The sequence below is a fragment of the Aphelocoma coerulescens genome, chromosome 2 (genome assembly GCF_041296385.1).
Source record: "Aphelocoma coerulescens isolate FSJ_1873_10779 chromosome 2, UR_Acoe_1.0, whole genome shotgun sequence".
Classification (NCBI taxonomy): domain Eukaryota; kingdom Metazoa; phylum Chordata; class Aves; order Passeriformes; family Corvidae; genus Aphelocoma; species Aphelocoma coerulescens.
The window spans coordinates 40,891,065-40,915,419 of NC_091015.1; the positions used below are offsets into that span (position 1 = coordinate 40,891,065).

The 24,355-nt window shown below is 40.0% G+C and overlaps 1 protein-coding gene across 9 annotated transcripts in view; it reads right to left on the reverse strand.

Moving 5' to 3' along the window:
* HYCC1 (hyccin PI4KA lipid kinase complex subunit 1) overlaps nt 1-24,355 on the reverse strand; it is a 47,708-nt gene that overhangs the window by 14,251 nt on the left and 9,102 nt on the right. For 7 of the 9 annotated variants that reach the window (XM_069007098.1, XM_069007099.1, XM_069007101.1 and 4 more), the window contains 6 exons: nt 13,395-13,474; nt 8,245-8,346; nt 4,461-4,640; nt 1,698-1,778; nt 1,173-1,288; nt 764-859 (listed from right to left, as the gene is read on the reverse strand). In XM_069007098.1, the coding sequence (XP_068863199.1) occupies nt 764-859; nt 1,173-1,288; nt 1,698-1,778; nt 4,461-4,640; nt 8,245-8,346; nt 13,395-13,445 (626 nt within the window). In that variant the 5' untranslated portion in view covers nt 13,446-13,474. The remainder of the gene's footprint in view (nt 1-763; nt 860-1,172; nt 1,289-1,697; nt 1,779-4,460; nt 4,641-8,244; nt 8,347-13,394; nt 13,475-24,355) is intronic. The other 2 variants (XM_069007103.1, XM_069007104.1) reach the window with 2 other exon arrangements.

A 24,355-nucleotide genomic window follows, 5' to 3' on the forward strand; every position in this document is an offset into this window, starting at 1 on the left:
AAACATTATCATGCTTTAGTTGTGAGAGAAGCCTAGGAAGTACAACTAGAAGAAAGTTGCTGCAGTTGACTTCTGGGTCTCTTGGGTTTCCTGGGTTAAGGAGAGCATTCTAATTTTTCCCTTAACCTACAGTCCACTTCTGAAAATTTAGAGACAAACATGTTTACTACCCATTTCTCTTATTTGAAAAAAGAAATTGATCAAAAAATAGGCACTGTAATTAAAGCTGAGCTGTTTTGTTTTGAGGTCGGGGTGGGGGGTGTTGGCGTTGTTATTTTGTTTTTTTGAAGCAACAGAAGATTTTGGAAATGCTCAACGTATCCATAAAAATTGATGTATTTTTAGTTTCAACACCTACTATAATTTCAAGAAAGTTTCAACCTGCACAGCATCCAAATTTATTTAGCAAACTTGCAATGCAAAATACACCATAGTTTTAAAAGATGCTTCTGGTTTTCTTTAGTTAACAGAACTACAACTGCTGTTATTAGAGAAAAAAAACAGTTCCCTTCGAGTTCTCTTAAGGAAGATGCTTAACCTGCATATAAACCAGGTTATCGTTTCCCCATTTTGAGGTCTCAACCCAAAGTTACATAAGAGATACTTCAATAGTAAATAATGCAGCTGTAAACACTTATGAAAAGAAGCCAAGTTTAAAAGCAGCCTTTGGGAACTCGAAGCTTGTTTTTACAGAAAAAGTCCAAACTGATGGCCTTTCAAGTTGGAAATACCATTTTAAGTGTAAACAACCTACAGAAATTACCTTGAACAAATTTGACACAATGACTGAAGAGACATTGCAGGCATGTAGCTTAAGGCAGCATTGTAACAGAGCAGAAGGAAAGTCAGCACTTCAAACCTGGGATTTGAAAGAAACATTGGAATTCCATTACCAATTTTATTCTTTAAAAGAAAACAAGTTTACATGGAATTTTTAAGAGTTATTTGAACAGATTTGGCATTGCATTTCAATAAAATCAAAAACTGAGGAAGCTTTTCCTCTACATGCCCTGCTGATCTTCCTGCATCTACATTTACACGTGTTTAGAAATGAAAAAGCACATGACAAAACACAACATACACCTATTCTCCTTCAGTCTACAACTATACTAAAAATTAGAAGCTCAGATCCATTACGGACTCTCAAACAAAATCCCGTGATACAATTTCACCTGTTCTGGGCTGTCAGCATCTCCCTCTGAGGATGAGGTCCACTGTACACAACCCTGGACAAGCCATGCTGTGACAAAGCTCCTTCAGTGAGAGCCATGGAGCCAATGCTGGAAGGCTAAAGGAAAAAAGGGTCATTCAGAGCATGTCCACCTTAAATCTTGCTATAATGCAAATGAAAATAGACAATAATAAGTGTCACCATATTTATGTATAAATTTTCTACAGGTTTAAGGTTATCTGACTGTTTAGAGAAGTCATTTTACACCAGATAAGGTATATGGCTTCAGAAAAAAAAAAAAAAACAAAACAAAAAACATACTTGCTGCATGGGTATTGGAATTATGACTATTCAATCTTGGAAAGGCCTCAGAGACCAGTTAGCAGTACTCAGAAATCTGACAAACATGTTCCTATGTCATCATACAACATGTTAAAACTACTTTTCACTTTTGTTCTTAACAAACAGGCCTCCAAAGCATACTGCCCTTCTCAATCAGGAACTTCATTTTGTAGGTGTTACTTACTTCATGATAGACAGAAGGTTTGGACAAAGATGGAATTGTGAAACTCAGCACTTTGCTATGTCCCTCTTTGTCAACTATCTCCTGAAAAAGACAGAAGATACCAATGGTTACACCGTACTACAGAAAACAGACATCCAAAAATGTTAAATGCTATTATAAGGACTGATAGGGATACTGTAACAATCCAAGCTGCAAGCTGGAAATTATCTATTTGCTTTCTATTACAGCACATTTTGTTTGTTTATGAAAACTCTTCAAATAACTAGCCAAGGGCACATCCATTTGCATACATAATCCACTTTAAAAACACTAACAGGAAACATCATATTTAAACAGCATTATCTTTCTTTAATTATACACTATTTACTAATTGTGAAGGTTAACAATCAATAGTTCTGTCCTGAAAACTATTAACCATCAAGTAATCACTCTACAAGTAATTTGTTTTGGAAATATTACAGCTCTGGAATGATGGCAGCCTCATATGGTTTGACAGCAGCAGACCACAGCATTTGCAAAAGCCCAAGTCTGATAACTCTCTATGGAATTAAAAGAAGCATGGATGCAAAGTTTAGAGAAGCTACTTTCCTGAAAGATGACACCACAGTAGTAGACTAATAGGTAAGGCAAAACAAGATGTGGTTTTGCACCACAGAAGAGCACTGGAGTATTTCAAATGAAAAACTTCCAAAGAGCCAAAGCAGACTTGACCAGTAACAAACACCACATGCTAGATTTTACTTTTCTCTAATTTTCAGCAGCTGATTTCATATATCCAGAAGCAATAATTAGAGAGAAGTTTCAGTGTTTCCTAACACCCATGCCTTGGAAGGCTGGAGGTCTAGCTTCACATAGTAATTATTAAATCTCCTGTCTTAAAAGAAAATATGAAGTGGTAAAGGAAGACTGAAAAGGATCAAAAAGGCACAAAGAGCTGTTTCTTCTGAAAACCTGCACAGCTCCTCCACTCTCCACATAAACCACTAATACTTTAGTTTTTAATATTGTTCCTGCATCAATGTGGAAAAGATGTTCCTCAAAATACAAGAGAAATGAAAAGAAAATGGCTACATCCAAACTTCTAAAAATATTAATATTTGTATTCTTCATTCTAATCAAATTTGTAATTAAGTTTCAGGAGTGCACTTCAAGATCTGAAGTGTATTAAAAAAAGCCCTGAAAACTACAGCTAGGAAAGCAAAAAATTTCAACTGCATGCACTACCACAGTCCCTAAGCTGAAGGTAGAACAAACCAGTTCATGATCTCAAGGTTCAGCCACAATAATTCCATGCCCCTCACAATGTAACCAATTTAAAATCATTCTAAGCACTATTTTTCATTTTTTGTTTTCCTTCAGTAAGAAACTGCAGGACTCCAACTGAACATGTTAAGTTTCCAAGAGTCCACCGTACATATTTACATAGGAATTATTATTTATATTAGGCTTCACATTTCCTCTTGCTTTTGAAAACATAAAGTAGTTGGTTAAAGAGAAAATAAGTATCTAAGCAGGTCACCTACTACCTTTTCAACCTCTATACTAAAGAACAATACCATCATGATTCTTTCTGTTATAAATTTTATACTACATCAACAGCAGGGAAGAAGTCAGTGTGAGTGCTGTGGCACTGTTTTACCAGAAGCATTCATTATGTCTTAAAGCAGAATGGGGAAAAAAGTTCCCAAAAGTCACACTGATCTACAGCTTCCTAGAGAAGCTTGCTGTGGAATTCTTATGACCCCAGGCAGCTGGAGATGGAAAGCTGAGTTACTAATTGAGAAAGAAACTGTTCACAGCTAAGAGAGGATGCTACCAGACTGGTTTCAATCTTAACTGTAAATGTAATCTCTTCTGGGAGCAAAACAAGTGATTACAGCCACATCCATGAACCATCTTATTATTCCATGACTTCATCATGGATATATAAAGGAGTGAATCGCCTTAAGGCATAAGATAAGATCAAAAGCTTTTCAGGAACGTTCCTCTCATCAGATACAACTAAGCATACAGAAACAGGCAGGAAGCCCATACTCTGCCTCAAGAGGAGTGGAACAAGGCTCAGGTCTTTTAAATTAGACTCCTGGGTGAAAAAAACGTTTTCACTTGCTTGGTGAAGACACCTGTGATTATTTCTAGAAGATGGATAGCTGCCTTCTCCAGATTTTCAGAATGAGGAGACTTGAAGTTCATCACTATTTCACTTCACAAAAAGCCTTCCTAAAACAACCAGAAGAAACTACACTGACAAGAATCCCAACAGACATAATAAAACACTAAGTATTTTAAAATAACCATAAAAAGACTAAAATATGGTGCTTTTAAGGGTTCCTTATTAATTCTGTTCTTCAAAGCATAGATTTAGCAACAAACAGGATATTTTCATGTAAAATATTTTTTAAATGTCAAGGTTATTTCAAAATGGAGACCTTTAATTTCTCAAAGCTAAGCAATCTGTTCAGCAATCAAGTATTAGTTGAATGTAATTTTCTTGTGGTTTTAGTCTAGATAGTCAAAATACAGAAAATATGGGCAACAATTTCAAAAGCAGTGCCTTGAAAAGTTCTCAAGCAGAATGTGACTTTAATCACCATACCAAGAAATAAGTAATAAAAAATTTAAGAACCACAGAAGAAGCAGAGAAAATATTGACCAAAGAATAGAAAGTTCGTGTTGTACATTTCTGACGGACACTAATTTGAAGAGTTGAGACTGAAATAATCACTTCATTTCAATTCTGAAACAAAATCTTGAAATACAAACCAAGTTATAAACTCCTAGGAGAAGAGCCTCTATGCATCCACTGCTCTGCAAATCTCTGCTGGCTGAGACAGCAAGATAGCACCACATCAATTCTGGCAGAAACTGCAGTGTAAACCGTAGCAATTGTTCCTCACCACTGCGATAGAACTCAAAGAGCTGATGGCAAACTGGCTCCAGAAGCTGAAATACAAGTTACAATTGTGAATGAATAAAACATTACAAAAATCTGCAACTTTGTCTGGATCAATCCTTTAGCCAAAACTGTAAACTGATAAAAATGACATTTATTAGGGAGTGACTGATACAATAACTGCTCAAGTCACCTTACAAACCTTCATGCCCATAGTGTACTTTTGGATGATAAACGTAAAGCCATTCATCCCATGTGAATAAAAACTTCCAGTGGCTGCTTTGCCTCATTTTTGACTCACTTCCTCCAGCCTCAAAGGCACAAATAGAGGACAGTTATCACATACCTCATACCATGCAATTTCTCTAATATACAGGAAAATACCTGAACAAAAGGTCACAAGGTCAAAAAATACACCAAAATTGCTAGAAGCTTTACCCACCTAGTGACAAGAGCTGTATAACACTTGAATTCCAAGTATTACAAAAACTTACTACACAACACAGAATTAGTTTATTTTCTCACTCTCATTAAAATCTTCTAGAAGCTTCAATGTATTTATACATTTGAGACAGAAATGGGAAGCTCAAGAGTAATTTTAGAATCAAATTTGTTAAGTTAAGATACAAATGGGTGTAATGCACTGAGCTAGATCAAGTTAAAAAAAGATTTTAAAACAATGATGCTATCAGCCTGCACTGTGTCCCTGGATTTAATGTGCCTTCTTGTGCTACCACCTATCTCTGCTATAAGGACGAAGCACTGTGTTAACCACCACATGTCAATGTATGGAAATTAGGAGATTCCCTAATTTTCTCCAGTTAGAAAATATTGTCAAATCAGCAGATACTTTGAAAGCCAGCTGAACTACTAAACTCACTTCTGCTATTTGTCTAGGTCACAACTTTAGTTTTAGTATAGTAAGTTTGTAGAAAAATAAGGAAGCCAATTCTATATTCATCCCTTTACTGAAGCAAAGGAGGCAAAATCACCAGAAGACCGTGCTAGAAAAATACCTGCTTGCTTTCTTAAGCTTTTCCTCCTGAACACACAAAAAGTCAAGTCAACATTTCTTACCTCCCAAAGTTACTTCTGAAACTGAAAGATCTTAGCAGATTTGAGTTCTTTTTTAAGAAGTAATCTGGGACAATCTGATCCATTCTAAAAAAAGAGGAACTTTTAGCTTCTAAGAGATATAGCTTCACTTAGGGAAAAACCATCTCTGAAAAATCTACAGTAAAGGCAAAAAAGCCACGCTGAGCTAAATTAGTCACCAGTTTTAAGAGCAGTACAGAAACGATCCTTCTAGAAAACTTTACCAGCAGATCTGCATTCCATCTTCAACTTACATTTTTCACACAATTTGCATCCTTCCCGTAATGAAGTATCAGCTCTGAATGATGTGCTTGAACTTTAAAAGGCACATAAATAGCTGTGAAAGGTATCCATGTTTACATCGTTATCTCACTTGAGACAGCTTTGTATCAGCACATTTAATGCGTAATCAGTACAAAACCAGGTTTTCTTCCTCAAAATGCCACCACATGCTACAGCCTAATATCAAAACACACTGATGACTGTTGCTGTTTCAAGATACCATTTTGAACTGCAAAGTTTTAAAAGGTATGAGACATTTTTTAATGCTGGAACAGAAGAATGTCCAAGCAATTTCATCCCTCTCCCTTTTAAGCTGCACCCAAGTGTGTCAGACACTCCAAACGCTTGCTGTTTCCTAATGCAAATGCCTGCATGGCTCCTATCTAAAAAGACAGCAAGAGTGTTTTAAGTAAAAGGCAAAAAATCTTCAGTGTTTTAAGAAAAACCTGTCACATATTTATTTAATTATTTTTTACTGTTGGGAGTTTTTAGTCAATTATAAGTCCCTTAAATCTTTGCATCTTCTGAAGACTCCTTTGATTTTCACCTAGTAGTGGCCCAGGAACCTCAAAAGTAACATAGTCTTTACTAACACAGCTACTATGCAGTGGATGTTAAACAAGTAGTACATTTATCTTACAAATGGGTAATTAATTTTTTTGGAAAAGCAAGCCAAAACAACCCATATGAAAAGAAAATATGAACTAGCAGGAAAATGCAGTTACAGATGCAAATACACATTATTACTTTTCAAATACTTAAAAAAAAGAACACATCCATCCCACAAAACAAGATGAATGACAATTTTACAGTACTGATAATTATTATAAGTACATATATTCAAAGGTGTACAAATGGGGTTGTTTGTCCATTTTTAAACCCAGCAGTATTTGCAGTGTTGAGGCATTATCCTTCCCCTTTGCAGCACACATCCATGAGATAAGAGAGGACAGCAAGCTGACATTACACAATGCAGCAAACAGATCTCAAAGAGCAGTTAAAAGATATTACTCTTCTTTTTAACTGCTAATTTGTGATTATTTTCACAATGTGGAAAGATCCAAGTAGCCTCTTCCCCAAAACAACAGCTACTTGGGGAACTGCCCAAAAAAGATGTTAGGACTTTTTCCCAAGACAGCCCAACACTCAGTGTCAGCACCGGCTTTTCATTTCAATTCAAAGTCTCACTAACAGAGAAATACCTTGTCCCTGGAATTATCCCAAGAACCTTTTCAAGCAGAATTAGCAGCAGAATCCTGCTACTAAGGCCCCTGAGAAACATAGTGATAGCCAGAACTAGTAAGAAATCAAAGAACATATGAAAGTATTAATTAGGCTATCAACAGGGAGACTCATCTGATTAATTTACATTTTGATACACATTCTGAAGACCAGACAGGCTTGACTCAGTAGTTGGAATGACTCAGAATGCCTTTCTGAGCAGCAAATTAAAATTACATTTGTTCTTTGCTGGACAACCTGGGAGTGTCACTATCAGCATTCTCTCTAAAAGCATGTAATTGAAAGCATTTTATCCTCTGACCTTTAGTACTGGCATAATCTCAAACTTTGGAAAGATGCCTTGGGTATTTTCAGAAGAGGAATCAAGGATTTGGTGCAATTTTAAAATAACGCACAAAAGGATTTCTGGATGGTAGAAAGCAGTTAACAACACACAACTAAACTCGGCTCAGGATGTTCTGAACACACCTGGACACTTTTAAACAAGGGCAGTCATGGGATATGGAACCTTCTTGGTACAGGTACTGAGAAAACCTGCCCCTTTCCCCACAATTTTTTTTGTATTTTACCATCATTTTAGTAAGGGTACATCCACTGTACAAATCCATGTCTTTATATTGGATGCATTTCAAACAACAAAGAACCTAAAACCTAAGGAACAATTTAAAAAGGATAGCTAACCTATCTAACTTTTTTCTCTTCCACTGTAATAGACAAGCTTCTGACACCTAGAGATCCACATTCAAGTGATAATTACAGAAAGAATTCTGTCAGACACAAACATCTTTTCAATTCCTTAATGTATTTCTCTATTCTATATCCAAGTCCTGAAGTCCATGAATGTGACCTACAGGATTACCTACAATCAGCAGGCTACAAAACTTACAATTTTTTTTCACATGATAGTATGTCATTGCTAAGAACAAACTTTCTGAAGGCGACTCTTCATCAATTAACTAGCATGCAAGGTCTTGGTTTCATTCTGCTAGTGTTATGTCAGACCTATGTTTTGGGTGAGAGATCCAAAATACTCACTTCACTCTGTGGCTCCTGAATTACTTTGTAAAGAGATGAAATCAAAGCAGTCTTGTCTTTCAAGCTGGTAGCATAGCTGGATATGGATGCTTCTGGCAGTGACTGAAATAAAAATATTATAAGCAATTTCTATCATTAAAGTATGACAGCTATTTCAACAACTATTTTCCATCACAAGTTACTATTTATCAGAGTTTACTATAAACTAAACTTTGTTTCACAAAGAAATCCTCACATTTTCAGACCATTGCCAGAAGACACACTGCATCCTATCATTTTGCAGTTTCATACAGAATGTAATGACAGCGGATGGGAAATTGATAAAAAACAAGTTGCAAAAATGCAACCCCCACTGAAATTTCACAGTGAGATGTCAGTCCTGTGAAACTTTTACAGTTTTTATATCCATACTTCAAGGAGTTCTCAAGACCAACTGTACACAGGTAGTGAACATTATTACCAGATACAATATTACTCTGGAAAAACACAAATTCCAGTTGACGCAAATTCCAGCTCCTCTCTAACACTAAACATATTTTCTGCCAGTACTTAAGAAGGTAAAATCTAATCTTTTTAACTCTTTAGAAGACATACATTTAAATGTACATAAGTCTTACAGTACTTTTAACTCCAGTCCTTCAAAGGACTCTACTCCACAGACAGGAAAATGTATTTCTAGTGTATCTAAGCAGACCAGGAGCAAAATGTAAAGTCAAGTCTGATATCCAACCCAGTAAAAGCATTCACCTATGATATACAGTTTCACTGCTCTCTGCCAGGAAGGACATCACCCCAAAGAGGCAAGGAAAAAAATCCTTTCAAAGCAGACATTTGTATTTATCACATGATCTCAGCAAAACCCAAGTGATGTTATGAAGCCGCTTTACTCCTTAACCATCCGCTCAGTGCCCAAGGACGCTGTGCCTTTCAGACGGACCCGGGGCCGGGGCCAGAGCCATGGACCCGAGGGGGCGTTGAAGGGTTCAGCCCCACGGCTCGGGGGTCTCTGGGGCTCGGGAGGGAGCGCGCTGGGAGTGCTGTGCTGCTCTTTGGGTTTCTTTTGTGTTCTGGCTACCGGGAAAAAAGGTTCTGTTGGTTTGTCTTGTTCTTTTTCCCTTCCCTTCCCCCCTTGCCTCACTGCCTCCCTTCCGTCCTCGCCGATCCAGGGAGCCTATGGGTGGCCCCGGCTGTTCCCTCTCCCAGAATTTGTTGTATTCTGAGGTTTTTTTTTCCCTGTTCTACCCTGGTTTTGTTTGGTGTTAATAAACAGTTTGTTTTTTTCCACTTCCACTTGCTGAGACCCACTTGTCTTATTGGTGGAGGAAAAGGGGAGGCCCTTTTCCCTTTGGAGGAGACACTCACTCTGGAGTGTTTCCTCCTTAAGCTTTGTCTCCAAAACTGAGACATAAATTTGGTGCCCAACTTAAGGGGCATGTGAAAGCGGAAAAAACCATTTTGCTTTGACTCACTTTTGGAGTGAGTTCACAGCAGTAAGACCATGCTGTTTAATAATTTTTCTGTGGAACTTAGCCATAAGTACATGTCCACAGCTATGGGCAGTCAGGTCCTTGGCTTACACCTTTTGTAAGTCAGGAATAAGAATCAGGACTGCCATTTTAATATGCTTGGTGTTAGTGACCTCTCAAAGTTTGGCTGAAGTAATGGAAACCATTGAGAATGTGTATGTTATGTTGTTTTCCATCCTGGCCTTGGTAGTTTCCTTTTGGAATGTATTAGCAATTACACCCAGTTTGTTAGGGGCAAAGCAGGGGATGATAATTCCCAGCCCTTCATCTCCTTCTTCCTCTTCAGATCTGGCACGTCACCTTTTGAAAGTGTCCAGTTTCCCCTGGACGTTAAAGATACCACTTTTTAATGATGTTATCTAGCAGGGTTCCTCTATGTGGTCTCTCTCTAAAATAAGGGGTGAGATTTCCAGAGGGGTTGCCCAGACACCTGCCCCAGTTGTGGAAAATCCTAAGTGGTGTGGGGTATGGGAGGACATAGGCCAGACGCTGAAGCAGTTTTCTGACCCAGTAGCCTGGAATTTTCCCCCTGAATGAGTTCAGAATCCAGCTGAGGTGGGGAAGTATCTGAAGGAAAGCTGCGATAACAACACGGATGAAAAGAAAAAGCTCATTGCCGTGTGCTGGGTCCTGGCTAATGCTTACCGCATCCTGCTAGATACTGTAGGGCAGAAGATACAGCCAGAGGAGCAGGAGAATAAGCCTGCAGACACCCCAGTCACTCTGGCTGCAGCTAAAGCAGATGGGGAGCCTAAACCAATAACGATTGCCCCTGCCCAGTGAAAGAAACACAAAGCCAAATCCATTTGCCCAGTGGATGATGACAGGCAGCCAGGACCTTCACAGCCAGCAGAGGAATCTGAAGCTGAAATCATCACTGAGTCCCTGTCCATAGAGAGCCTTTGTACCCTAAGGAAAGATTACACCCCATGGCCTGATGAAACTATATTAAGTTGGATGGTCCAAATCTGGGATGCTGCAGGCGATGGTACAGTTCTGGATGGCAATGAAGGCATTTGGGATCCCTGTCATGCGACCTAAGTATTGACCAAGCGATGACAAGGGGCCCTGAAGCTCTCAGTCTCTGGACATGGCTCTTAAGAAGTGTGAAGGAAAGATACCCGTGCTGGAAAGATCTCCAGCTGCAGCTAAACCCCTGGAAAACCATGGAACAAGGGATTCAATGCCTGAGAGAACTGGCAGTGATAGAGATCATATTCTCAGGTGACCAAGCAATTAGGAGCCCTGACATGGTAAAATGTACACCGGTGGTATCGCTGAAACTTGCCCGACGCGCGCCACCAGAACAGGCCCCTGCTTTGGCAATGATGACATGGAATGATGGGGATGAGACAGTGAGTTCTATGGTGAGGAGGCTCCGGGTGTATGCAGACACTGTGCACAGCCCAACACAAGCAAGAATTGCAGCTGTGGAAGAGTCTGTCAGAGACCATACAGAGGATGGAAGATAGGATGGACAAGACTTATCAGAAACTCAGAAGGAGCTGAAAGAGGGCCTTCTCCAAATCGCATCCGTGCAGACCAGAGGCCCTGTTACCAGAAGCAGACGTCCCATGGCTAGGGAGAGAGGGTACACCCCAAGAGCTGAACTGTGGTTCTTCCTGTGTGACAATGGGGAAGACATGAGGAGGTGGGATGGAAAACCAACTTCTGTCCTGGCAGCACAGGTACATGAATTGAAGGATGGTAATGCTGAGAGAGGGAGTTCCACCAGAAGGGAAACAGCTCAAGGTTCAAATGATAACCAGGACTAGAGGGTCCCTGCCTCTAGCCAGGCAGAGGCCAGGGAAAATCGTGTCTTTTGGACAGTGTGTGTCCGATGGCCTGGCACATCAGAACCACAGAAATACGAAACCTTGGTTGACACGGGCACGCAGTGCACCTTGATTCCATCGAGACATGTGGGGGCAGAACCGGTTTGTATTTCTGGAGTGACAGGGGGATTGCAGCATTTTCACTGCTTGAAGCCGATGTGAGCCTAACTGGACAAGAGTGAAAGAAACATCCTATTGTGACTGGTCCAGAGGCCCCGTGTATTCTGGGCATAGACTTTCTCCAGAGTGGATATTTCAAAGACCCAAAGGGACTCAGGTGGACCTTTGGAATAGCTGCTGTGGAGGCAGAGGGCATTCAGCAATTGAACACCTTGCCTGGGCTGACTGAGAATCCTTCTGCAGTTGGGCTCCTGAAGGTAGTGAAGTGAGTGCCAATTGCCACCTCGACAGTGCACTGATGGCAGTACCAGACAAATAGAGATGCTGTGATTCCCATCCACACAATGATTGGTGAGCTGGAGAGCCAAGGGGTGGTCAGCAAGGCCCACTTCACTCACTCAAGGCCCCATTTGGCCTGGATGCTGGTCAGAAGGGGGAGTGGAGATTGACTGTGGACTATTGTGGCTTGAATGAAGTAACTCCACTGCTGAGCGCTGCCGCGCCAGACATGTTGGAGCTCCAATACAAGCTGGAGTCCAAAGCAGCAAAATGGTCCGCCACCACTGACATTGCAAATGGGTTTTTCTCCATTCCTCTGGCAGCAGAGTGCAGGCCTCAGTTTGTTTTCACCTGGAGGGGTGTGCAGTACACCTGGAACCGGCTGCCCCAGGGGTGGAAGCACAGTCCCACCATTTGCCATGGACTGATCCAGACTCCACTGGAAAAGGGTGAGGCTCCAGAACATCTGCAGTACATTGATGACATCATTGTGTGGGGGAACACAGCATCAGAGGTATTTGGGAAAGAAGATCATCCAGATTCTCCTGGAAGCCAGCTCTGCCATCAAAAAGAACAAAGTCAAGGGACCTGCCCGAGAGATCCAATTCCTAGCTGTATATATATGTATAAACGTGTGTGTTTAAAGTTGAAATGTATTAATTTGGGCATTGTGCAGACGGTATGGAATAAGGGGTGGAATGTCCTGAGGTGATGTTATGAAGCCGCTTTACTCCTTAACCATCCGCTCAGTGCCCAAGGACGCTGTGCCTTTCAGACGGACCCGGGGCCGGGGCCAGAGCCATGGACCCGAGGGGGCGTTGAAGGGTTCAGCCCCACGGCTCGGGGGTCTCTGGGGCTCGGGAGGGAGCGCGCTGGGAGTGCTGTGCTGCTCTTTGGGTTTCTTTTGTGTTCTGGCTACCGGGAAAAAAGGTTCTGTTGGTTTGTCTTGTTCTTTTTCCCTTCCCTTGCCCCCCTTGCCTCACTGCCTCCCTTCCCTCCTCGCCAGTCCGGGGAGCCTGCGGGTGGCCCCGGCAGGCCCGTGGGGTGGCCCTGGCTGGTCTGAGCCCAGGTGTCTGTTCCCTCTCTGGGCATTTGTTGTATTTTGAGGGGTTTTTTCCCTGTTCTACCCTGTTTTTGTTTGGTGTTAATAAACAGTTTGGTTTTTTTCCACTTTCACCTGATGTGACCCACTTGTCTTATCAGTGGAGGAAAAGGGGAGGCCCTTTTCCCTTCGGAGGAGACACTCTGGAGTGTTTCCTCCTGAAGTTTTGTCTCCAAAACTGAGACACCAAGGTAACTATTTTTCATTTTCTACAGGATGCAAGTACTCCTGCATACTTCACTAGCAGTGATACAAACACTTCTGGCTAAATACCCGAGAGTGTATTACCTTGAACTCTGATAACCACTCCTCCACAACCCCAGTATCCACAGCTAACATCTTCCAACATCTGCTTCAAAACCTTCAGCCTGAAAGAGTAAGCAAACACAGTTTGTGAATACTCCAGTCACTGCATTAAGCAGATGATGAAAATTAAGTCTCTGTGAATATTTCAAGAATCTTATCATGCTTTTACTTTTTAACATTTTACATGCTGACATTACTTTGAACTTTTATTGTACCTCACTTATGCACGCTGCTGGAAGCATTAAACACAAGAGTTTTCACATACAGCAGTTTAATAAATTCCAACTATGTACTGTGTAGGAAGCTCAGTAAGTCAAAGATTTGCAGAAATGGCACTCTGAAAACAAAAAATATTACATCTTCAATTTCAATTTATTTTTCAGCTTACAGAACTTGAAACTGTATGGACTGAACAGAAATGACTGTTCAGGTTTTTCCTAGTCAACTGCTATTCCTACGTGGAAAAGGTCACTGAAATAAAGGCAGATGGAAAGCTTTCAGTCCTCCCCCACCATGGCAACTGCAAGACAGTGAGCCTGCTGCCTCAGCATGGCGCCTAAGACGGACTCCCCAGCTCAACACTCTACCCAATCTCAGACAGAGGGAGGTCATCAGCAGGACTTGAACACAGGAGATGCTGAGTGGCTTCTGAAATTAGTTTCTGATTTCTCTTCAATTTTGAGAAACCACTTAAAAACAACTGTCCCTTGGAGCAGCTTATTCTGACACAAAAGACCATATAGCATTAAGATACAAAACTACTAAAAGTTAAAAGAGCATGCTGCTAGCTTATCCAAACTGTGCCCATGGATTTCAACCAGAGACAAAATTAAATACTCATCTGAGAAAAAAATAAACACTGTATTGATGAACTGTTCAGTCATGGCAGATATCCCGTCCTAATGCCTTAGGTTTTAACTTCTATATTTTTCAAATTCTGTATTGCTTGGTGTAGTTTCTTGTAGCCTGTTAATTTCTGCTCTCTCATGCTAGGTAGACATAACAAAGCCTCTCCGGCCCTGCTTTCCAAGGACACCAAGACTGTCCTGGGCAAAAAAGCATAAACCAAAGAGCCTCTAAAGGGGGGCTAAGCTGTGGGGAAAACTGAAGCTTTAATTGGAGAATTAACCCTGCTATGCAAATGAACCAAACCTATAAAAGAGTGAAGAACTCGTGACCTGGGGTCCATCTTGGGGTCCATTTTGAGAATAGCTTCAGGCTCCCCAGGGTGCACCTTTGAAGGCCTTTCAAATAAATACCTCTTTTATTCCCTTACTCCTGTCTAGTCTCCGTTTCTAGGAGGCCTCTTAACACATCAATCCAGTTTTACTTTGCCAGTTTAAAACTAGTTTTGAAGTACTGATATCCAAGTATGGGCTTGTCCATGAATGACAAGCAAGGAAAAGACAAGAGGGAAGAACCACCTTTTATAATACAAATACAAATATTTTGTTCTGAAATCCAGACTGTAGTAGAGCATGTACAGACTATATACAGTACACTTTAAGAGCCTAAAGGGACAAGAACCAGATATGATAATAGCAAGAGCTCACTATAACCCTCCAAAGCAAGGGGAGTGGGGAAGCACAAACTTAAATAAGGCTTTAAGTAGTGACCAAGAGCTTTCAATGCACAGACATGGTTGTGAGGAAATGACTATTCAGACATCAATGGCAAAAGGAATCAAACTGAACAGGCTGTTCAGCAATTTCATTTTAAGAATCATTTTAATACACAATAATATCATAAGGCAACCAGAGACTTCTATGCCCCCTTCTCCTCACTTGCATGATCATTAAATAACAGACCTGGACAGGTGAAATCAGCTGTGGCAATGGCCTCTCACCACCCTAGAAAGATACACGAGTGTGCACAAAGCTTACAAGAACACTGCCTTTGGAGGATGAAAGGACAATAGGGAAGGACCAAGGAAGTGTAAGCCCTTGATTTTTGGAGACTAGACTACTGCCATGGCTGAATATGGGCTCTTTAAGGATTGTGAGGCAGGAAAGCCATCCTTTATTTGGGAGAGCAGCAGGGACACATGGAGCTTGGCCCTGCTGCTCTCCCAAATAAAGGATGATGAGGCAGCTGGGAGCTTACAGGTCACAGATGAGAGGGCAGAACAACATGGGTGACATTATGGCAGGTGTTTGCTACTCATCACCTGAGCAAGACAAAACATAGGAAGCCCTCTTCATACAGCTGAAGAAGCCTCACATTTACAGGCACCTGGTCCTCACATGGAGCATGAACTACCCTCTTATCTCTTGGAAAGGTAACAGAAGAGGAAACAAGCAACCCAAATGGTTTTTGGACTGCATTGATTATCACTTCCTGAAACAGCTGACTGAGGAGCCAAGGGCAGGCCCTCTGCTAAACATCATAATTACAAACATGGAAAAACTGGCCAGTGATGTCAATCAAGGCCAGGGCATACACAGCTGCAATGACCATGACAAAGGAGATCACAGGATCCCAGTAAGAAGGATCAATGCAAGAAGGAGGATCAGCAATGTTCTAGAATGGTTCATGGGCTTTTGCAAAAATATCATCAGCAACAGGAAAACTAGGGCTCCATGACTGAATTAGCAAGGGATCTGCTGAGAGAAGATACAGAAAAGGCCAAGGTACTCACTGCCACCTTTGCTTCTGTTGTTACCAGCAAGAGCAGCCCTCAGGAGCCCTGGATCTCAGAGCACAGAAAATTGCCTCAAGTGCCAGAGTGGCTGAGCAGTCTCCATCCCTGGAGACATTGAAAACCCAGTTTGATAAGATCCTGAGCAGCCAGACACCTGTTTCAATTTTCACTACTTTGAGCTAAGGTGGCTGGACTTCAGAATCACCAAACATCCATTCAAACCTCATCCATCCTATCACCCTTTATCAACAAAGAAATAGGAAGGATTGCCATGAAGAATATTCATCTAGCTAAATACCAAGTCTTTCTGATCAGCACTGACAGTCTCTGAAAGTGTAACAATGAAAATACAGAGGAGCAACCTCTGAATACTCAGCATAGGTTGTGTGAGAGACTCTGCTGTGAAGGGAAACTTTTAAGGATAATATCATGTGCTAACAAACACAAAGGCTAGTCCTACTACAGTTACTGAAGCAAACACCTTACCAGTTCCTACAGAAGCCCACAATCTACTAGCCCTACTTTCATTCCTATGAAGGTGGACAAAGGTTTTTGCAGCGTCTCATGCTTCAGCACAGCTGACAATCGTAACCATTCCCTACTGAGCCCCACTAACACCACAAATACCTGTCCTAATATTGATTGTTCAAAGCAAAAATCCCATTTTTGGGGTCAAGAGGAGTCCTGGATATACCAAGTCCATAGCTGATACCTCATTTATCTAAGAGATGCATTTTTTTCTCAGCTATCTCTAGTGATTCATCAAGCATTATTTTCAGATTAAAGGTTCCCAGAGCATAGAGGTTTCATTTGACCAGTAAAAACAGTAAGAGCATCCTTGGCTGGCATTATCCATTGGAGTAAGAATAATGCATCAAGTTTTTATGACTAATTTTATGACTAACTATTTAAAGGTGACCTTTTTTTTTTTTTTTTTGCAAAAGCATGAACTTTTGAAATGACATCTATAAAAAAGAAACAGCGCAAAGTTTTTGCTGATCAGATCTTTTATATTTATTTTTAAAGTAGCAGAGGCATTCCATTGAGAGTTAAGGCAGTTGAAACTCACAGGAGATAGACTGTCCATATTTTACTTTCATGCACTAAAAAATCCATATATACCTGTTTAGCCCACAGCAACACACATTTGAGTATCACAAATAAGAAGTCTAACTTTAGAAATATTTTCCATGAAAACAAAGATTATGTGTTAGATTGATGTCCCCTAGAAGGAAAAAAAAGCCTCAATTTCACACATCAGCTGTGTGGGATCTATTTAAACAGGCAGACAATCTACTGCTTTGCTGAAGACTGCCTCATTTTGTCCTAGTTAAATAACAGATCAAGTTGGACCGGCACAATATTTGGACAGAGTTGGAAAAACGAAGACTGTTCCAAAAGAAGGATTAACAAATTTCACTTAACAACACAATTTTTTGCTGAAGCCCACAAAAAGTTTACAAAAAGTAAGTCTAAAATGGGATTTCTAACACTAAGTGGACCAAAATAACCTTTTACAGAAAAAAAAAAAAGACCCAGAGGATTAAAAAAGCATGCCTTAATTACAGCTTTGTTGCAGTGGATATAACTGCAAGATATAGGCCACTGTAAGCATGAGATGTCCCAGTCACTACAGAATTAAAGCAACATAAAGTGGATAAAATAAATACCTGCTACTTTGGGGATTATTAAAAAAAAAAAAGTAAAATTGTATTAAGTATGTACTTTATATATGCCAAAACTGTAATGAAAATTCAAATACTACACAGCATTTTTCCAATAGAAGTCTTGTTTTAAGATACATCAGCATGTTATTGTCTTTAAATGAGTATTTTTGACTTGGTCTCTTCCTACTAAGTCCCTGCAAAGATTTCAAATGAGTGGAGTTTGAGAATTTCTTTAAAAACAACTGCTTTTGCCACCACAAATCAAACAACACTTTGATTAAACATGACAAGCAGCTTCAAATGTCCCCATGCTCCTTGTTCATTTGGATGTCCTGATGAAGATTGTTACTGGAAAGATCAAGAAGTCTCAGTTATTTAAATACCACACAACCACTTGTGATGCAACTCAGTACAGCCAGGTGGTTCATCTCTGTTCAATTTTTGTTAGACACATATATATTATTAACTTATCTCACACATGAAGTAAAGTCACTTTAGGTGATACTCTCTCATTGCAAGTCTTATCTTCCTAACTGCCACATGAAAGCAGGCATAGCTTATGCAGTCTAGCCAACACATGGCTAATTGTTTATATTTATATGGCTAATACAACCTGTATGCTTGTGCCTTCTGAGTTAAAAGCACTTTGGAGTATTTTCCACAAGACTCTCAACTTGGATTAGCAGCCAAAGAAAGGATTTATAATAAATAATAATTAACAATGCCCAAGTCCTAAGCAGCCTCTGAGAGCTGTCAATTGGTCTTGCTCTAATACAATAATATAAGTCTTATAATCTCCTTATAGAACCAGTTTTTGTTTTGTTTCAAGGTGAGTAGTACAACTCAAATAAGATACCAAGGAAATTTATCTGACAAAAGCCAAGTCTCATTTAGAGGAGACTTCTGCAAAGTCCCTAAGAAGGTAGTTTTCCCCCCTCACCCATTACAGCACAAATACATCAGGAACTTACTGAATTTCCTGTTTTTTAATAGAGGAGGGAGAAAAAGTTACTAGGCACTGAGCTGGTGGAGGGCCAGCCAAGACAAATTAAGACATATTCTCTGGCAAACTTACTAATGCATCCATCTACTTAAATGGCTTTGGATTTTCATACACGTCACTCAAGACTTTAATATAATAATATCAAATCATGTGTTTGAATGACATCACAGACAACACATGCACAGGTTTTTCTTTAAAAATAAATTCTCACAATAGGTGGCTTTCTTGCTCTTTACAGCTATCCAGTGTTTGCAGAATTCATCCACAGAATGCATGTGCATCTGGATTAAGTACAAGGAGGCTGAACTTGGATAAAAATGAGCTCTTGAGTTCTGCAGAATTGACCTTCTGAAACCGCAGTATTAGGTATTTGCTAGGCAAAGTCACGAGCTGGAAAGAACAAAACCAGGAGCCAAAAACTGCTTGAATCCCACCCTCTGGGAATTGCTGGAAGAGAAGAGAAAGCATATACTGCATCCTTACCTAATCTGTAAAGTATCTGCTTGGAAGTCTGTATTATTTGCTTAAAAAAAAAAAAAAATTAGCTTGAGGGAAACATGGAACAGAAAGTTAAGCTATTTATGAACCGTCAGCCAACTCACCCCAGAGTAGGGACAAAGTAAACTTGTGAGCATTCCATTAGGATGCATCAGACCCACAAGAGACCCTCAAGTCCCTAGTAAATGTTCATCTTCTGTTCTGTAGTAGTTTGCACACAGAAGTAGGGATGGGCCAATTAGGACTCAATTTTTCTTACCTTTAGAAGTAGTACAAGTAGTATTAGAAACCTTTTAGTCAGCTCTACTTGATTTATCAAGTTCACTTAAGGACTACAGTCTGCACTTAAAATTCACATTGCTGAACCCTTTTCTCTCCTTGTTTCAGAGACAAAGACACAATCCCTGGTAAAGCACAGAACAGGAAAGAGCACTCAGACAAGTGTGGTCTTGATTCAACTGCCAAAGAGGAGAATGTATTTTCCTGATGTCAATGCACAACTCATTCTAGTGATACAGTGATCTGTTCATTTACTATACAGTTTTGAATATGGTCAAGCTGTTCTGTTCAGATACTTGTAGGCGCAGTAATGGGTAGTAAAACATTTGAAGTCTCTTGAGAAAAGAAACAGATGCTACTGTGGACTCCAAAAGCCACTCTAACAGGTTTCAGAAACCACAAAAGCGAGGTCTGACTTCTTGACTTTGACAAAACCCCAACAAAAACCCCATTGTGCTAAGCCTGAAACAGTCACATGCTCTATTCAGATATACAACTGCAAACAGTGCTCAAAGACTTGGTATCAAATATTCTCTGATAATTGCCATCTTCAGTTTAAAACAAGACAGCCATGGTGCACCAAGCATCACTGACTCAGGCTCAAGCAAATTCCTAGAATGAGAGATGGTTATTCAGCACCTTCTAACAAGAGAAATAACAAGTTTTAGGTGATACTATAGGTGACAGGCTCAAAACAAACAGAGTTACCAAAAACAATGTAGGAAGGAAGTATGCATACAGGTCTGAGTACATTAACTTTATATAAATGCACAGAAAAAAAAGCACCTGGACATATGCATGGAAGGATCTACTCAGAGCCACTAAATACATAAGCACTTCTAGTTCAGAAAGCTGGAGTCAGAGGTTGCTCCCCAGCACACTCTTCCAGTTTTCTCTCAGCTCCTTTCTTGGCCTCTATTAACAGCCACTGTTAGACAATAAGGTTTCCGAAATTCTGGTCTGATTCACTACGGTCATTCTGCAGTCTTCTGCATAATACAGTAGTCAACACAACTGTTCTAAACATTTGTTTCCAGTGGTTCGTAAAGATTACTGAACCTTAGGAACTGAAACTGCAGTCAATTTTAATTTCATCTTGCCCAGGGCGTTATTCAGTTTTGCTTCCCATTTTCCCCTCCCATCTGTCAGTGACAGAAGCAGCCTTAGATAGAAGCTCTTATCTAGAACTTACACTTTATATCACAGTATGGAACATCAGCCTTAAAGGAGTCAGGAGTCAATAGACTTTTCCATGATATAGATTTAAATAAGACTTCCTGATCCTGTGCACATATGCTTCTCAAACAATTTCCACTTGGAATATGATGAAGTGATAGATACTTGCCCATCAAATAGAAAAGTCCTTCTGAATGATAGCCATTACAGTTTTTTTGAAAAGATCTACTAATATTCAGCCACAGATGAGAGACCTCAATTCAGTTTTGATGCCAGCAATTAAGGAAAAACATAGTCTATAGAAAGCAAGCATATATCAACTAGACCATACAGAAACTATAAATAACTGTCTTAAATGCAGCTGTCTCTTCTGCAAAGTATCCAGTACCACAAGATACTGCATGGAGGTTTCTGGGCTGTAAAGCATCAAATACTTGACATATCAGAGTATAACTCAGTCTTCTATAACCTTTGAATTCTGTCAAGAGGGGAAAAAATAAAAAACAACAAACCACCTATGGCTGAAGTCATGAGGTTGCAAGGCCATTTACAATGCTGGCAAATAGTCACATGGGCACACATGACCCAAAACATTCATGATGAAAGCTTTCTAAAAAGTCTCAAACAGAAGGTAAGATTCCCAATAGCACAGGCTTTTGAAGTTTTTAATCCTGGTCTTTGACTCCTGGCAAATTTATTTGCTTAACTTCAGATTAGCAATCAATTACAAACCACATTTGTACTCAATTAACCTTGTATTTACCCTTTACTACCAAGGGGAAATCTCTCCCAAGACAACCAAATGACTCACGCCAGTCAAACAAGTCACCAGGACAGAGATATGAGACTACAATCATTGATATATTCACTTGAATTTATACAAGCCATAGTAAATCAGATCTATTTTGTTTAAGCAGGACAAAAGCAGCCCTAACAGTACAGTGCCAAAATGAAGTGAGAGAAAATAACTTCCACTTGAATTTTATTTTTTCATTTTCCTTAACTACTTCCTCCTTGCTGCCTTTTCTAATCCTGCTTTACTATTTCTTCCCTGTTGCCTACTGCACCAAAGCACATCTGCATATTGATAACCATAGTCAGTCAAAACTGACCACCTGTAAGACAACTTAGTCCAGTCAGCTTACACCCCATTCTCTGGCATGCAGAATCCCTACTCTTTCAAGCTATTTAATCTGGAGTATATCCTCAAATGTTAGCTTTTCTATCACCTGTAATATATCAATAGTTTCATTATAGGGAAATAAAGTAAGAGCTATTACTTTCAAAGCAGTTTTTCTTAGCACCTAAAATATACTTGCTTCCTCTTTTACTTCATGCAAACATTACTGTTTACATCTCATTGACTCTTTAAGAAAGAACAGATATAAACAACATAATCTTAAATAGAATAAAACACACACAATTGAAAAATCTTGTCTTAATTTAAGTTCTTGCTTATTCTGGATTAATATAGTTAACTGTTCAACATATACAAAGAAAAATCAAGATAATAACTATATGCATCATAAAGAAAGAGAATTTAAATTAAGTAACATTAAAATGAGTACCAGCACAAGTTTAACCAAATGAATGAACTAGAAAGCTTTAGAAATTTTGTCTTGTTTTCTATGTATCAAGACTTCCGTAACTTGTGTTGAGAACATCAGTGCACTGGCAATTCCACAGTAACACGACACAGTGCTCTTATCACTTCTGTAACAGACAGCAGTGCTGCACAAGTTCACCACTTGCAAGAAACACTCTGTACAGAACCCCAAACAAACTTACTGTTCTTTTGTACCTTCGTTCCCAAAGTACACTACAACCCTATGAAGTCAGGAAGCTTTCTCAAAACCCAAAGGCAAATTTAAAACAGTGAAATATAATAAGCTTTAGAGAGAATAATTGTGTTGCAGCTTTAATTTTAGTATTGCATGTAAGTCTTGAACCAACCAATGGTCTTTTCAAAAGCATGGAGCATTATTTAATAAGCAGTGCTGTGACATGTAGTTCCTTGCCTTCTCAACCTTCAATGCTACCACAGCATTACCTTTACAGGCAGTTATTCACTTTAACTATTTGTGAAGTCGATTTGCTGCAAGCTAATTTTAAAAACCAAGTTATGATTTCTAAATGAAAATTGCAAGCCATCTCAAGTTAGAGTTTGTTCAAAACAGTCAGTCACATATGAAAAGAAAGGTGTTGTGTAATTCAACTGCTGAAAGACACTCAGTGTAAAGCATGCACAGGCAGATGCTGCACAATAGCTTGAGTATGACTAAAAAGCATGTGGAGAACTGAGCAGGGGCTGTACTTCATCTCTGAGCATGAACTGTAAAAGACACAATTTCAACGCCTTCTACCATTACAGCACATAGTTTCAGCTAATACAAGTCCAGAAGCATTCATCTGGCAAGTAGTTTAGCAGGGACCTATCAGAAGGAAAAAGACTCAGTTGACAAAGCAGGGGCAGGAGTTTGAGAGACTCTTCACGTATTCTTTAGCAGCAACATTAAGAATACAAGACTTTTGACCAAAACATCCCAACTCTGCTGGCTAAGAATGAGATTTTAGGAGACACTGCCTATTTCCAACCCTGCTCTAGGTATCTGCACCTCATTCAGTTTGAAAAGCAGAGATGTCTACCTGCAAGCCAGACACTGACTCTAGAAAATACTACACAAACCACACGAGGAAGACATTTTGCAGCAGCTCTTGCGACTTCCATTTCAACTGAATCTTCCTTCTGCCTCCAAAAAACGTGAGGAACTCCACAAACTGAGAACTGGGCTGCAGAAGTCACAGGTGCTTCAGGAGTGATTTATGTCAGGTTCAGGCCAGAATGGGGTTAATTTTTGCAGTAGCCAAGAGGGGCACGGCCAGGACCCAGAGGCTATTCTGTACCACCTCATCAATTCGGGGAAGCACTGGGTTAGCCAGTTCTGCATGGTGAGCGGTGTTTGCCTATTTTGTACACTTTGTTATTGATAGTGTAGCTGTTACTGTTTGCTTTCTTATTCCATTGCTGTTTCCAGTAAATTGTTCTTATTTCAACCTGTAATCTTTACTTTCTGTGCCCCTAATTCTCCTCTCCATCCTTATGCAGGGGAAGGGGCAAGGAAAAGGGGGACTGACAGAGATGCTGTGGTCTGGAGGTTTCGGTGGGAATTCTAAATTGGGGAATACCATTCCTATGCCAGGACAGCCTTATTTGGTAAAGCGCAGGCCCTGCTTTCAGGCCAAATCCATTCCAGGGCACCCAGCCCTTCATAAAGAAAAGAGAACTCTCCCCAGGGCTCCCATTGGCTTCTCCAGATCGGCCGTGCCACCGCACTGGGCTACCCAGGGTAGATCTACAACATAGCATAATATCAGACATGATCAAATACAACTGCAATGGAAAGGTTTGATTTTGACTCCAGAACCTTTATTTTAAATGAGTGCTATGATATATCCCATCACCCTAACCCTACCAATGCAGCAGCATTAGCATTCCTGATAGCTTTCTATCTGCAAAATATTATCTCCATATGCCATTCTACCATTTCCACAAAGACCATGAGAGAAAAGTAGGAACCTTGCTATTAGGAATACATCCCAGATTTTATAGCAAAAAGAGGTTTATGGTAGTCTACTGACAGGTGTTTTAGTAGCTCATTTTCACAGGAAAAAAAAAAAC